Source organism: Ascidia mentula, chromosome 8 (genome assembly GCF_947561715.1).
Source record: "Ascidia mentula chromosome 8, kaAscMent1.1, whole genome shotgun sequence".
Taxonomy (NCBI): domain Eukaryota; kingdom Metazoa; phylum Chordata; class Ascidiacea; order Phlebobranchia; family Ascidiidae; genus Ascidia; species Ascidia mentula.
Window position 1 is genome coordinate 2,214,048 of NC_138573.1, and position 15,453 is coordinate 2,229,500.

At 39.6% G+C, this 15,453-nt stretch overlaps 3 protein-coding genes across 4 annotated transcripts in view; 2 read left to right on the forward strand and 1 right to left on the reverse strand.

Annotated features, from left to right (window-relative positions):
• Positions 1–3,949, forward strand: part of LOC145911321 (dynein axonemal heavy chain 1-like) — a 61,566-nt gene extending 57,617 nt beyond the window's left edge. For both annotated transcript variants that reach the window (XM_082998629.1, XM_082998630.1), the window contains 6 exons: positions 153–323; positions 705–835; positions 1,184–1,328; positions 1,691–1,897; positions 2,832–3,007; positions 3,632–3,949. In XM_082998629.1, coding sequence (XP_082854755.1) covers positions 153–323; positions 705–835; positions 1,184–1,328; positions 1,691–1,897; positions 2,832–3,007; positions 3,632–3,812 — 1,011 coding nt within the window. In that variant the 3' untranslated portion in view covers positions 3,813–3,949. The remainder of the gene's footprint in view (positions 1–152; positions 324–704; positions 836–1,183; positions 1,329–1,690; positions 1,898–2,831; positions 3,008–3,631) is intronic.
• A 270-nt stretch (positions 3,950–4,219) lies between these two features.
• LOC145911331 (uncharacterized) lies at positions 4,220–6,590 on the reverse strand. Its single transcript, XM_082998642.1, has one exon. It carries the CDS (start codon positions 6,562–6,564, stop codon positions 4,726–4,728), a length of 1,839 nt encoding a protein of 612 aa, XP_082854768.1. The 5' UTR covers positions 6,565–6,590; the 3' UTR covers positions 4,220–4,725.
• Positions 6,591–8,649: 2,059 nt separating this feature from the next.
• On the forward strand, positions 8,650–15,078 carry LOC145912662 (proton myo-inositol cotransporter-like). Its single transcript, XM_083000214.1, has 15 exons — positions 8,650–8,751; positions 9,130–9,211; positions 9,449–9,580; positions 10,016–10,211; positions 10,461–10,620; positions 10,934–11,060; positions 11,157–11,232; positions 11,554–11,662; positions 12,126–12,289; positions 12,601–12,721; positions 12,899–13,013; positions 13,389–13,518; positions 14,095–14,247; positions 14,657–14,803; positions 14,942–15,078. Exons 1-15 carry the CDS (start codon positions 8,720–8,722, stop codon positions 15,007–15,009), a joined length of 1,812 nt encoding a protein of 603 aa, XP_082856340.1. The 5' UTR covers positions 8,650–8,719; the 3' UTR covers positions 15,010–15,078.
• The last annotated feature ends 375 nt before the right edge of the window (positions 15,079–15,453 follow it).

The window sequence follows — 15,453 nt, forward strand, 5'->3', positions numbered from 1 at the left end:
CAAACATTTCACAGTTTTTCCATTGAAGAAATAGTTGTACGCGGAAAATTGCCGTTGCCGTGGTTTTTCACATAATTACCCTCTGCATTTTTTCATACCATTGTTATTTAACGCCAAAGTATTTACGTTATTTTTTACTTAATTACATTCAGGGTTACATCCAATACATACGTACACTTCCTATCAACGACACACCGGAGATATTCGGAATGCACGACAACGCGAACATAACATTTGCTCAGAACGAGAGCTTCTCCACTCTCAACGCACTGATTCATCTTCAACCGAAAACTTCGTCCGCTGCCGGACATTCAAGCGAGGAGGTTCGTCAAAGCCACTTATAATTTTCTTTCATTTAACAGCGTTTTATCCATATTGGGACAACTGGTTACGTTTTGTTTGTGTGTGTATTTTGCAACGACGACTTGAGTGAAGACACTGAAGGGATATCCTTGCGACCAGATCGGTTTTAAATTCTAAATATAGAACTTGCAAACGTTATCGATAAAATACTCTTGATCCTGCGAATATAAACTTGGAGCCAATTGAAAATCGCCATCTTTTCATTAAAATACGATCAGCGCTAAAAAAATTTTTCAACACACATCGAGTATTTAAGCTAAAACGCGGCCCTTGACAGCTCATATAACAAAAACCGCAGGCAATTTGGAAAGCACCAGAGTTAACCCCATTTCTGTACACAGGTTGTCGAGGAAGTGACAAAGAAAATTCTCTCTGAGGTTCCGAAACCTGTTCCACTCGACGAGTTAATGGAGAAATACCCGGTTATGTACGAAGAGTCAATGAACACTGTCCTCGTCCAAGAAGTGATCAGGTAGAGTTGGTCGTAAAACCACATAGGGTTTGCCATCTTACACGATACGAATTTGGAATATTAAAACGTTTGACAACTTGTGCAATAAATCGGAAGGCGTGGTTTAACAAGGTTTTCAACTGATACGTATATTTCGCCTTTGCTTGTGGGCTTACTTGTATCTTAGTGGCGATTTAGTTGTTCTTGTCTTGGAAAACACTTTGATTAAACTTAGACGCGTATTATCGATTCTTTAATTTATTTAAAGGCGTATTATCGATTCTGTTTTCATTCGAAAGATAAAACGTCTATTCACTTACTAATGCAAACAACATATTTCTCGACATTACGAGTTTACAACTGTTTCAGGTACAACCGGCTGCTAAACGCCATCATACAATCCTCACAAGATTTGCTTAAAGCGATCAAGGGTCTTGTGGTGATGTCCGAGTCCCTAGAGAAGATGTTCAACAGTTTGTACATCAACGAGGTCCCACTCCTGTGGTCTGGAAAGGTATTTCTCTTCAGTTAAAAATGTCAAACCGTTTCTCGGAATCGCGGACCGGGGCCGGTCTGTAAGTAATTTTTATTCGGTCCGCACATGAAGAACAAATTCTTGCTCTTTGTTTAAGAATTCCACACGCTTTTATGCTCGCAGCACCAAAAAACAGGTTGCAAGCTTTATCCAGCACCCAGTAATTGGCATTTGGACGGATGGGACGGAGTAATTGTTCTTTCCCTAATGACAAAGTTCGACAAAAACGTTGCCTGAACATATCATATGCATTCAGTGTGCTTATAGTGCTTACGTTAATGCGTGGTGAAGAAAAGGTTGGGCCCCAGTCCAATTTATTAAAACTCCCTTTATTATGACAGGCTTATCCGTCGTTGAAACCGCTCGCGTCGTGGGTCGAAGATCTTCTGGCTCGAATGAAATTCATCCAACACTGGATCGATCACGGCGTCCCGGTCGTATTCTGGATTTCGGGTTTCTTTTTCCCGCAAGCTTTCCTAACTGGAACCTTGCAGAATTATGCGAGGAAGGAAGTCATTTCCATCGACACCATCAGCTTTGGTTTTAAAGTAAGAAAAAACTATTAGGCACCCTGACAGTAGGGAACCATATATTGGAGCAGTTAAATTTTCCTGCCAATGTTACGGAATTTAAAAACTTTTTTTTTCGATGTTATTTCTTTACATAGAGCATTTTTATAACCACATTGTCGTTGGAATGAATATTCTCGTTTTGAGGCAAATTTATATTTCTTGCGTTGAATGAAATTGTTTCCAAGTTTGTGTGCCATCGTGAAGAAAATAGAATGAAATTTAACAATACACTTTCGACACGTCACAATGCTTCAGGAGAAAGCCCCAGCACAATCTTAGAAGCGTATAGACCTAATTACGTTCTACAATACGTCATAATGGACCCGTGATACTAAACCAACTGGGAACAATGGATACGCTCATAATGGCGTACGTGTACAAACATATCGATGTCTCCATTCTTCATTGTAATGGCGTTTTATTGCCCCACAAATGTGACTGTGATGACAATAACTTTATATTTTGCTTAGTCCAGTCCAGCATATGTTACAATACAATTCTTGTTTGTTTGTGCAAAGAACGTGTGACGTAACACATAGGGTAATTAATAATTTAGATTGGCACCTGTCGGTTTTGTGGTTTGGAAGGCACGTTTGTTATATTGCCGTTTGTTTTCAGACGTCTCTCACCTTTTGCACACATTTTTCCCCACTTGCTCTTTAACCGTATGTTGTATTTTGTCTTAAAAATCGCGAGATTACTGGCGAAACGGCGCCTGGAATTTGAAGACTAACAAAATATTGGACTGATCGCATTTCCACGTGAAATAATATTGATTGCTTGCAAGATCTAAGTGAGAGCCCTTACATATTTTACGTCAATGATATTACCGGTTCTATCATGGCTACAATGTTATATTGATATATCACGTTAATAAAAGTTAAATTTTTTAACTTGTCGCTTTCCACAGGTGCTGACTGAGCATTTTGACGAAATAAAGGAACGTCCTACCGACGGTTGTTACATCAGGGGCCTCTTTCTCGAGGGAGCAAGATGGGACTACGACGCACAATTACTGGGCGAGTCCAAGCCCAAAGAATTGTACACGGATATGGCGACAATGTGGCTCATACCAGTGGGGAATAGGTTCGTCATTTGGGAAATTTATTGATCAAAATATTTATATTTTTATACTTTTTTTGCTTTTGAACACGCAAACTGTCTGTTAATTGGGTGAAGGGGAAAAAGAAACAGAATTCGTAAACAATGCTAGACACTAGCAGGAAGTGTCAAATTGGCCTCTCACAACAGCTCATAAAATTAAAACGTTGCGTGACTCCGTGCAGTGTAGTCATAGCAATGTGGAGTCACGAACATACAATCGGCATTTCATGCAGTGAACCCTGGCCGTAAGCTAAATCAGGAAGTACAGTTTAACTCTTCGATGAAATGTGCCTAAGAAACCTCAGCGCCAAAGGCGTTACATCAATCCTGTGGTTTCGGTTACTTATTCCGCCTTGAAGGATGTAATTGCTGTGCTGTGTTTGCCTAAAGCCTTACGTAAAGCCATTCCGTGTACATATTATCGCAGGAGCCAATATCACGTTTTTATTCCACCGTGCGCTGCCTGCTCGTAAGCATATTTGACCTTCAGACAGTCTTACTTTTGTCACGTAACAAGGCTTCATTGTTCGTTTCGCACAACTGAAAATTCCCTCATGGGTGTTACCTTCTTGTTGAACATAACGACAACACCATCGTGTATTTTAGGGTAACCCCAGCCAGAGGAATCTACAACTGTCCCATCTACAAAACCTTAACCAGGGCAGGGACCCTTTCCACCACCGGGCATTCCACAAACTACGTCATAGCCGTCGAAGTGCCCACCGACAAGGAACAGAAACATTGGGTCAAGCGTGGAGTCGCCATGATTTGTGCACTCGATTACTAGAAATAATAGTACATATATGTTTTTGCATTCCAGTTGTTGCACATGTATCCACTGTAATTGGTTTTGCTTCGTACCTTTGTGCCTTACTCTGTTGTGTGCTTGACACGTTTGCTGGTAAACATTTAATAAAGTTTGAGCGTTGCGTATTGTTACCCTGGATGTTCTAAACACTTCCCGAAGACCAAGCAGGTTTGTATATTTGAAGCACCCTGTAGAAACTGTCTCAGTCATGCTGTGTATCACAAGCTTTGTGATATTATTTGGAAGTGACGCTTCAGTTCCGTTTTAGGTCGACCGTTTCAGCAATTTCTAAACACAACATCCCAAGTAGTGGCCCTGTGTATTTTGGCTTGTGCGGGGAGTCTAGGCTGCCTTTAAGCAAAAAATACACCTCAAAACCATTCAGTAAAGGTCTGTAATAATGTTAAAAACGCAAGCGACGGAATGCAATATGAAACAAACACACTCTGAGTTGCACTTGAAACACAGCAACTTGTAAAAAAATGACCAAAAAGGAAAATAATCAAACGACCACTAATCAATTGCGTTTTGCCGCTTGGAAAAAAAACAAGGGCAAGAACAAGAGGAATACTGCATTATGTTGTTAATTGTAAAACTACCGTAAAGTTCATTGAAAAACAAAATGTTGCAGACAATTGCACATAAAGACACAAAAATTAACATATAGTGCTTGTTAAGTTCGGCTTAGACCACGTTTGGAAAAATCAAAACAGCCTATTAATACATTAAGAAAATCCAGTCAAAAAGGAACATATAAAACAAATAAATACTCTGTGAATGAACAAAAATAAAAATTTTCCACTGCAAATGCAATATATGTGTGTAGTTTGAACATAGATGTGTAACAGCTCACCAGGATAACAACACTGCATAGGAAAATGAAACTTGGGTGCTATAAATTGCCACACAGTTGACACTGCCACATTGATATAGGACGGTCTATGTTTAAACTGGAATTTCCAAGTTTACCACCAATCAAAAGCAAACGAGTTAAACCGATATCCGATTGCAACTTGATGCTTTCAAGTTTTGTTTGTTCTTTGCATTGATCTTTTGTGAATTCCTGATCATTTTTTATCACGATCTCATCATGATCTTCACTTTTTTGACTTTCGTTTTCATTCATGTTTACCTCATAAGAATATCTGGACACAGTTTTGCCTTCACATGGAGTCACTTCAATGAAACTTGTGCTTTGGAATTTTCCATCAGCCTCATGTTTTGGCTGCCATGTTTTTTTGCCTTCCGAAAGGTTATATGAAAAGCGCCTTACTTTTTCAGAACCAACCAAGTTGCTTTTGTAGTCATTACTACTGAAATGATTTACAAAAGCAGAGTTATTAAGTCCCATTTTGGTATCCTTCCTCTCTTGCTTTGCCGAATCCAGAAGCAAAACTTTATCCGAAACACTGCTGGATTGATTGAGATAAGAAGAATTAAAAAGTCTCATTTTTGAGTTTTTTCGTTCAAGCTCTATCACTTCATCAGTGCTGAAATATTCTTCTTCCAAAAACAGACCATCATCAGCAGTGACATCATTGAGCGATATTTCTAATTCACAATTTTCAGGTGAAGGACTAATATTATCACCTGCTGCATCTTCGTTGGTCGACGCCAAACTTTGTTTATGACAGGATGGTTTCGGAATGATTATTTTTTCTAAAATGTAAGGTGGATTAATTGGAACGATGGCAGTCTTTTCTTGTTTGGGTTTCATTGATAACAATGGCATAAAGTTTTTTACATTGGAAAACACTTTTTTTTCATTGCTTGTTCTGTTGGGTATATCTGGCAGGGCAATTAGGCAGTGATTTGCAGATGGTGAAGGTCTAATTTTATCCAAAAACTGACATGTATGCCAGATTTGAGTAGCTGATGTCCAAGCATTTTCATTCAATGCAATTTTCCACAGTTTTGAGCATGCGTCTCCATCTTCTTTACTGCCACCAAACACATAAACTGTGCCAGAAACTAAGAACAGGGCATGGTTGTAAAGCTGCCAAGGTGCAGATCTTGTCCTTATGTGACACCAAGTATAAGAATAAAAATCCCAAGTCCAAACCTGCATTTCGTTGCGGTCTGTGATGCCACTTAAGCCACCGCATACCCACATGTAGTTTTCATACACACAGGCAGCATGCTTGTAGCGTGCTGTGGGACAGTTCTCTTGCTCAGTGTACTTCACAGGTTGCCATGTATTTGCATCAAAAGCGTAGGTCCACATTTCACTACTGGGTCCCTTCAGGTCAATGTACCCACCATGTATGTACATTTGGTTGTCATAAACAACAGCAATGTGCTCCCGCCTTGCGCTTGGTTGAAGATAGTTTGACTTTGATCTTTTCGTCCATACACTCGTCTTGGGGTCAAAAATCCATAGCGGGATTTCGCCGGCACTTGCAAAGCTCGTTTCACCACCAAAGTAATATTGTTTCCCTTCATGAATAACCACAGTGTGGCCTTCAAGGGAAGGTGGCTTACACCCTGTTGTCTCAACTTCACTCCATTCATGTAAGTCTATGTCATACCTCCAGAGATCCTGTTGCGTTCCTCTGGTGCCCCGCCCCCCAAACATGTACAAGTATTTCCCACTCCGACAAATAGTGTGTTGAAAACGATGGCTCGGACTGCCACATGTTGATGTTAATGGTTTCCATGAGAGCACTCCGGACAGTGGATTTACATCTTGTGAAAGTTTAGGAGTCAAACAGTCAAAGCCAAATATCCTCATTACAGTAACGCAATAAATTGAGTAACAAATCTGAAAGCAAATGAAACACACGCTAAGTAAGCATACAACAACACCAGTAGCATCACAAGTCTGAAAAATATGTACCAAAATAATTAAACCTTGCTAAAAACGGCGAAAAACTGTACGTTCCGTCGTTAGAAACAGCACTGGCATGTGACGCATCTCGTCTAGCAACTGCCACCACTCAAGCGAGACAGAAAACAAAGCGTTCATGCGTAACGGTTTTCCGCTTAGCTGGCTGGCGTAAGTATTTTTTTTAATGTGTTCAAAGGTCAGTCCCATGCCAAGTCGAACTCTGTTCCACAAAGAGAGTCCAATTATCAGCTTATGAAAAACACCAAACGCAAATCTTGAGTCACTGCACCACTTTCTGACAATTCTGAATTCTAAACTACCCATTTGCCCAGAAGAATTGCGGTCATAACTTCACAACAAACTGGTTGAGAAAATATGAGCACCACTTGAAAGCAATCGTCACCCTCGCTCTGACGCAGTGGAAGTTTTATTGCACAGCTGGCACAACACCGACAACTAACATACCTTCCTGGACACAACACATATACTTGATACTTTACACCCTCTCGAACCTCCAAACCGGTTTAAACCGGAATTGGAGACATGTAATTTTCTGTCGATTTTCGGAAAAACACCAAGGCTAACCCCTTTCCGTTTTTCCGGATTTTGGCCAAAACAAAAATAACCGGTTCCAGGCGGAATTCGCCGGAATATTGCAGGTTTAAACCGGTTTGGGCCGGTTTCAGCACCCTCTCGAACCTCCAAACCGGTTCAAACCGGAATTGGAGACATGTAATTTTCTATCGATTTTCGAAAAAACACCAAGGCTAACCCCTTTCCGTTTTTCCGGATTTTGCCCAAAACAAAAATAACCGGTTCCAGGCGGAATTCGCCGGAATATTGCAGGTTTAAACCGGTTTGGGCCGGTTTCAGCACCCTCTCGAACCTCCAAACCGGTTTAAACCGGAATTGGAGACATGTAATTTTCTGTCGATTTTCGGAAAAACACCAAGGCTAACCCCTTTCCGTTTTTCCGGATTTTGGCCAAAACAAAAATAACCGGTTCCAGGAGGAATTCGCCGGAATGTTGCAGGTTTAAACCGGTTTGGGCCGGTTTCAGCACCCTCTCGAACCTCCAAACTGGTTTAAACCGGAATTGGAGACATGTAATTTTCTGTCGATTTTAGGAAAAACACCAAGGCTAACCCCTTTCCGTTTTTCCGGATTTTGGCCAAAACAAAAATAACCGGTTCCAGGCGGAATTCGCCGGAATTTTGCAGGTTTAAACCGGTTTGGGCCGGTTTCAGCACCCTCTCGAACCTCCAAACCGGTTTAAACCGGAATTGAAGACATGTAATTTTCTGTCGATTTTCGGAAAAACACCAAGGCTAACCCCTTTCCGTTTTTCCGGATTTTGGCCAAAACAAAAATAACCGGTTCCAGGCGGAATTCGCCGGAATATTGCAGGTTTAAACCGGTTTGGGCCGGTTTCAGCACCCTCTCGAACCTCCAAACCGGTTTAAACCGGAATTGGAGACATGTAATTTTCTGTCGATTTTCGGAAAAACACCAAGTGTAACCCCTTTCCGTTTTTCCGGATTTTGGCCAAAACAAAAATAACCGGTTCCAGGCGGAATTCGCCGGAATGTTGCAGGTTTAAACCTGTTTGGGCCGGTTTCAGCACCCTCACGAACCTCCAAACCGGTTTAAACCGGAATTGGAGACATGTAATTTTCTGTCGATTTTCGGAAAAACACCAAGGCTCACCCCTTTCCGTTTTTCCGGATTTTGGCCAAAACAAAAATAAATAGGCGGAATTACAAAAAAAATAGGCGGAATTCGCCGGAATATTGCAGGTTTAAACCGGTTTGGGCCGGTTTTAGTTTATTGACCTTAGTTTTTTATTTGGATCATGATTGTTTTTACGAAGCGAAGTCTACATTTTGTTTCTTGTTTGCATAAATTTCTCTTCTGCCTTTACTTTAGCTTTTATTTCTATGTTTTCGAGTGTGTATTACGTATGCAGGGAAACACCCTGTTTAAATTCTGGGGGAACTGGTTTTGTTTGTTTTGTTGGTAAACGTTGAATGCCGTTTGTTGTTAATGTTTAACTGATGATATGCCATTTAACGAGCGACAAACTTTGATCAGGTAAGAACACTGTTTTGTTTGCGTCCCACAAGCTTTTGAGTAAAGGTTGTTCGTTTTGAATAACGTTAAATATACTAAACATTTTAATATTTTTTTATTATCATTTTCATATTTGTTCCTGCGATAACCACGTGTGTTACGACGCTGTATGTATTGTATTGAGTATTGAGCTGTTGTTTCCTTTCTGTTCAAAGGTCATACTGGGCATGCTCAATATAACCTTCAAACAGGAAGGAACAACAACTGTGTGCATTGTTTCAAACAATCAATTGTAGTTTAACTGCCTCGAGAATTCATATATACAGAGTGGGCAAAAGTAGCAATTAGAACAACAATTTCATGACACTGGCTGTTGAAATGTTTGTGATGTGTTTTTAGCAACCGTTCATATGAGGAAAATATACACCAGTTAACAATGGACGTTCCAAATGGTGGATCAGTTGCTTCCCCAAAATTAAAAGTAAGTGTTTCTATGATTTTGTACAGTTATTGTTTTTATGTAAATAAAATAAGTTATTGTATTGACAACATTTTCATGCCAAATCAAAATTATGTTGTTGTTAATTGGTCAAGATAGGTGCACTATGCATAAGTAAAGTATTCGAATACAAACTATTTTGTTGTTGTTCCACATTTGTTTTGCATATTGTTTTGTATGAGTAAAACTGGCCATACATTGTTTCTGTTGTTGTTACAGACCAAGCCATTCATATATGTGCTGACTGCATTTTCAGCAATCGGTGGTTTCCTGTTCGGGTATGATACAGGTGTTGTAAGTGGGGCGATGATTATCCTTAAAAGTCAATTTGCCTTGAGCAGCCTGTGGCAAGTATGTCTTCATTTTCATTATGCAATATATAATAATTTTTTAATTGTTTTGCTGAAAAACATGATCCTGGGTTTAAGTATTTTCAAACATATAAAAAACTCATAAACGCATTGTTTTGCATATTTGGCTGCAATTAATTGTCATGTGATTCTGTGATGTAAAAGTTATATCTCTGATGTCAAATATACTGGCTTAGTGCTGATTGCGTTTATGTAAACCTTAAACAGGACCTTGTTTCTCGGCAACAAATGTTCAAGTCATAAAATGCCTTATTAAATAGAAAAAGTTTGCTTAAATTTATTGCTCTTTAATACATTAAGTTAAAAACCAACACCATAATTTTGGATATAAAGGATCAGTGACGTAAACAAAACATATTTACGTCAAAAAACCTCTTAAATATTCCATATTCTAAATCATTGTTTATTTTTGAAGGAGCTAATTGTGTCAGTTACTGTTGGTTGTGCTGCAATATTCGCATTTATTGGTGGTCCCATGAACAATGCAATGGGTCGCCGTGGAGTCATTCTTATTGCAAGTATTGTATTCACTGGGGGTTCTGTGCTGCTTGCCCTGTCGCAGAATAAGGAAATGCTTCTGTCAGGAAGGGCTGTTGTTGGTGTTGGAATAGGTGATTGATTCTTCCAATTTTCCTTGTGGTGATTTAGTAACATTCATGCAATGTTTCATTGTGCATTTTGTATGCACATATTTTATTGCTTTGTATACCTTAAAGGTTAAATGGTCAATTTTTGCCCACATATCAAAAAACGTTGAAAGCAAATTGTGTCTTTAGATTATATAAGTTTAGTGCAAAATGGAGGAGTTGCAGCAGCCTATAACTTTCTGCTAATTGGGCCTTGCATTGGTATTTTTCTAGGTCTTGCATCAATGACGGTACCTATGTACATAGCTGAAGTGTCACCTTCCCATATTCGGGGACGCCTTGTCACTATAAATAATTTATTTATAACTGGTGGACAGTTCATCGCAAGCTGCGTGGATGGGTTTTTTAGTGCCGACAAAGTGAATGGATGGAGGTAGTTTGTAAAACTAAACCCTGTTGCTTTGCAAATCATATGTCACTAAAAGCATTGATGAACAAAAAACAAATAAAACATTCTATTAGAATACAGTACAATTCAACTCCGGGTGCTGTTTAAACAATAATTTGCAATAAAGTTGCACAATATTGCAATAATTGGAAGACCTGAATTTTGGGTGACATGTATGGTTGTGTAGTGTTGTATATATAAGCATTATGTTGTTGATATTAAGGGGTATTGTTCCTTATTGACACAAGTTTCTGTTGTGCACACAATTATTCACTTTGAATACCCACCATTCATACAGGTACATGCTGGGTCTGGCTGCCATCCCTGCTGCCATACAGTTTTTTGGTTTCCTCTTCTTGCCTGAAACTCCAAGATGGTTGATACAGAAGGAAAAATATGATAAAGCCAAGAAGTGTTTTAAAAAGGTAATGCATTATGTTGGGGAACATATTTTGCAACAAAATCACTCTTCGAACAAATTGATTTTGTGGATAACATGAAAATATTGATGTTGTCATTAGATCTTAGATGACGAAATGGAAATTGAGAGAGAATTTCAACTTATCAAGTCTGCAGTTGATGATGAAAAACGGACTGGTGAGTCTCTTTTTTTACCATTCAAATATTAGGAGAATTTCAGAAATTTCCCCCAGTGGGACAGTTACTGTTAAAAACTCATTTCAACACAACTATAGCAATTTTAGTCACCAAATGAGAAAATTGACATTTATGCACTATACAAAGCACACTAATGACAAAAAAAATCAATCTCAAGATATCTGTTTTCTTCTACTGCCTTTTTTCATTGTAATAACATATTCTGGGGGCCCCAGTTGCCCCGTTCTGGATTCACTGCTGCCTCCCTTAAGAGTAAAGGCATCAAAACCGTGGACAAATTATATTTAAAAATTGATGCAGGTAAGGGAGATTTATGCAGAATCTTGAGCGATCCAGCAGTTCGAAGAGCACTTTTTGTTGGTTGTGGTTTGCAAATGTTTCAACAACTATCTGGAATCAACACTGTGATGTAAGGGTTTGTTGGATCGTTGACATACATTATGCTTATTGACTTTAGGGGTGAAAACATTACACACAAAATCCCTAATTTCATTTATTCCTGAAGCTGGTTAATTACAAACATCCAAGTTTTATAGCCTGTTGTATTTTCCTCATTACATTCGTTCTTCTCAAGTGATATGAAATGCAGGGATTGAAATATGCGCTGCCACAAACGAACGTGCATATATGCACTTACAATACTACACGAAGGTAGTAGTTTTAAATATATTGTTTGCTGCACACGGCACAAAACTCGTGGCTGTGGCATGTCAGTGCGATAATTACTACCGTCACGAGACTGTAGTAACCAGGACCTTATGCAACGGAATGGGCTTTTTTGCAATGTACGAACCATTTTCACCACAACACTTTCCATGTATTTAAGCTAAAACTTAGGTGGAGTCAAATTCGTTAAACTTGTCCACTTTTAGGTACTATTCGGCTTCCATCATACAAATGTCAGGTGTGCGCCAACAGAGCTTAGCTATCTGGCTTGCCGCCGTTACTGCATCCGTTAATTTTCTTTTCACTATCCTTGGAGTCTGGCTGGTCGAAAAGATGGGAAGAAGGCTGCTCTCCCTAATCAGCATAGCTGGTAAAATCAACTTGTTAGTCGACAACCTGGATTGATAATTAACATTTGTATCACTGGTGTGAAATTTTGATTTTTTTTGAAGTAAATTGAGCTGAATAAATTGTTATCGCGCTGTACGATATCATTGTCCTAACATTGTTAAAAAAACTGGCCACTTCAGCCATGACAAAAAAAATGGCGTTGGGCTTGAAACTTGAAAATCAGGTTCACCGACATCGCAGCAAGGCTGGATAAAAGCCGTTAAATTTAAACAATAGACATCCATATTGCAATAGAACCCGTGGTTTTGCATTAAAACATTGCTTTTCCAGGTGTTACATTTTCATTGTATTTTCTGTCTGTCGGATTTTTCCTTTCGTCATTGCACTCGCCCCCTGTGACGTGGAATGACACATCAGTTTTCAATATTTCTTCTGCATGCGGTCAATACACGTAAGTCCCATACTCAAATTGAAAATTTAACTAACAATTAAATGGACAGAATCTTGTTGTAAATCTTATTTTAACCATCAGGTTACATATATTCTCAAGCAGTGCGGCATAGGCAGTTTTGCATGTTTTTTTTCTCGCAAAATTGCCACTTCTGTGAGTTTCATGTTCTTTGTGTAGTTCTTGCGCTCCTTGTATGCAATCAACTGTTTGCGGATTCTGCTACTTGGAATATGCTGGGAACAAGAGTATTTACAACGCGTCATGTCTCCCCGTCGACCCCAACAACAATCAGGTAATCAAATACACAAGAGTTCAATTTCCAACTTTAAAATCAACTATTATGAAGTCTGTTGCCAGTGACCAAGTTTGGGACATGTTTTCTGAATCCAGCTTTGACAAATTAAGGCACATAAAAAATAAATTCCTGATTGCAATTCCACACAAAGCAGGGCGCTGTACGTTGTTAACATTACTATTTGCTCTTGTAATAAGGGTTAAGGGCGAAATATACATATTCTTACGATTTGGCATTTCGGACGATTTTGCAATAACCTTGTTTGGTCCTCGTTCACTCACATCATCAAATACCTTTTCTGTGATGTGTTCTGGAAATCCAAAAAGTGATTACTCTTCAACACGGCCTATACATTTTTTTAATTTTTTACAGGTGTCCGAAGGAGGTCAGTGTTCATCGGTGCATGACCAAGGTCCTTACTTTGCTTCCAACTATTGCCCAACTTCGTACTCATGGATGGCGATGGCCGGCATGGTTTTGTACCTCGCGTTTTTTGCCCCAGGTAAAACGCCATTGTATTATAAGTCATAAAGTGCAGGTTGACCTCGGTCTGTTTATACTGGGTGTTGCCCCTAACTTTTTTCTTCTGTCCAACGCATTTATTTCCAAGTATTTGCTCCGTTTTTCTTTTTTCAACTAGGGCAGCGTGGTCCAACTGCAGGCCCGCGAGCCTATTTTGGCCCTCGATCTAATTTTCGTTGGCCCCACACAAAACACAACTTTATACGACTGTCTTTGCATGTCCACAACCAAAATTCCCGTGGGCACGAACTCCTACTTTAAAAGAAGCTGCTCTACCACACATGTCGCATTGAATAAAGATTAAGTTGTGCTATTCGTGTAATAGCAACTTTGTTCTGTAATTCCGTATGTACGTTTAATCAAGATATTTTGTAATAACTCTGGCACACGGAATAAACCTAAGAATGACCTAAGAAAAACTTTAGTTGGCCCACACTGATATAGGGCATCATACGTGCGAACTGATTATAATCCATTTTGAAAGCCGAATTGTGTACATTGTGTGGTAACAACGTATTGTGTTCTTAATCTTTACGCCAGTTTCGTGTTGTTTTAGGTATGGGTCCGATGCCGTGGACGATTAACTCTGAGATTTATCCTCAGTGGGCGAGGAGCACGGGGAACGCTTTGAGCGCCGGAACAAACTGGATTTTCAACGTTCTCGTGTCCCTTACTTTCCTCACTATCACAGAGACATTTACCACGCAAGGTGGAAGATTAAGAGTGTGATATTTGTCATAAATGATTCATTTCTTCTGCTTGCTGCAGAATCTACCCCTCGATTAGGCATTGTCTCATAACCAACAACACCAATATATCGATATTCAAACAATTTAATGGTTGTTTTTGCTGCTTTTCTAACCTGAGGATAGAATATAAAATTCACGCACAAAACGAAATAATCCGAGGCGGGCTTGGTTTGTGACGTCGCCAGTCACAGAAAACGCAATCTGTTATGGTGACGTCACCCGCACGTCTAATAAATTGAAAAACCTTATTCCAGTTAAACTGTTGTGAACATTTTTTCCGTTGAAGTTTTTGGTCGTTATGGAAACGACGAACCTATTATTTATCTGTTGTGGAACGTTTAACGCCAATGAGTGCGTTTTATTTCGCAGGAGCGTTCCTGTTCTACGGCTGCCTCGCATTCCTGGGAATGATTTTTATTTTCCTCTTCCTTCCCGAGACCAAAGGCAAACCGCTGGAGGAGATAGAGAGCATTTTCAGGGTCGGGTGGTTCGTTCCCGGCAGAAAACCGACACAAGGTGGAGCTGGAGCGCCATTTCTTTTTTTTCGCCCATTTTTTTGTAACAACAAAAAGCAAATATATTTAATTGTGGCGCGAAGAATGAAATTACCTTCCGTCGTTCAACGTCTGGAATTTATGCAATATTTTTTTACAGCTTACCACGTGATCCTGAATAACCAACAGAACGGGGAGTCGGACGAAGACACGTTATTTTCCAAGTGACGATTCGAGTGTTGATAAACCCAGTGTTACGTCATAAGTCAATGACGAAATGTATAATCACGTACTCAAAATTGTACATATTTAGCGCAGGTGCAATGGTGTAGGTATAGTTTTTATTGCTTAGCAAACAATGTGCGCTTTTTTTTCTTGTTTAATTCCAACGTACGCAGTTTTCGAAACTATTTCGAATCATTCGCAAGCACATACTGCACACATGCCATTCTGTTTTTCTTATCATTTTACGTACTTTACCCTCTCTTTGTTACGTCACAGTGGCGCAGCGCTTACGAAATGCCCTTCGGCTTTTATTAAAATAGGTTACCGTCGAACCGTGTGGGGGCGTGGACACAGACATCGACATGGCGGCGTCGGGAAAATAAAATAGGCAGATGATGGAGGAAAACGTGTCGACTGCAATTTAAACGCTGACCACGAATTGCGCGC

What these genes read in the sequence shown, in the direction of transcription:
- LOC145911331 (XM_082998642.1), bottom strand. Translation starts at nt 6,564, where the DNA reads ATGAGGATATTTGGCTTTGACTGTTTGACTCCTAAACTTTCACAAGAT.
- LOC145912662 (XM_083000214.1), top strand. Translation starts at nt 8,720, where the DNA reads ATGCCATTTAACGAGCGACAAACTTTGATCAG. An exon ending in TGATGATGAAAAACGGACTG is followed by an intron (nt 11,233 to 11,553) that starts GTGAGTCTCTTT and finishes AAATTGATGCAG; the next exon opens with GTAAGGGAGATTTATGCAGA. An exon ending in CGGCAGAAAACCGACACAAG is followed by an intron (nt 14,804 to 14,941) that starts GTGGAGCTGGAG and finishes ATTTTTTTACAG; the next exon opens with CTTACCACGTGATCCTGAAT.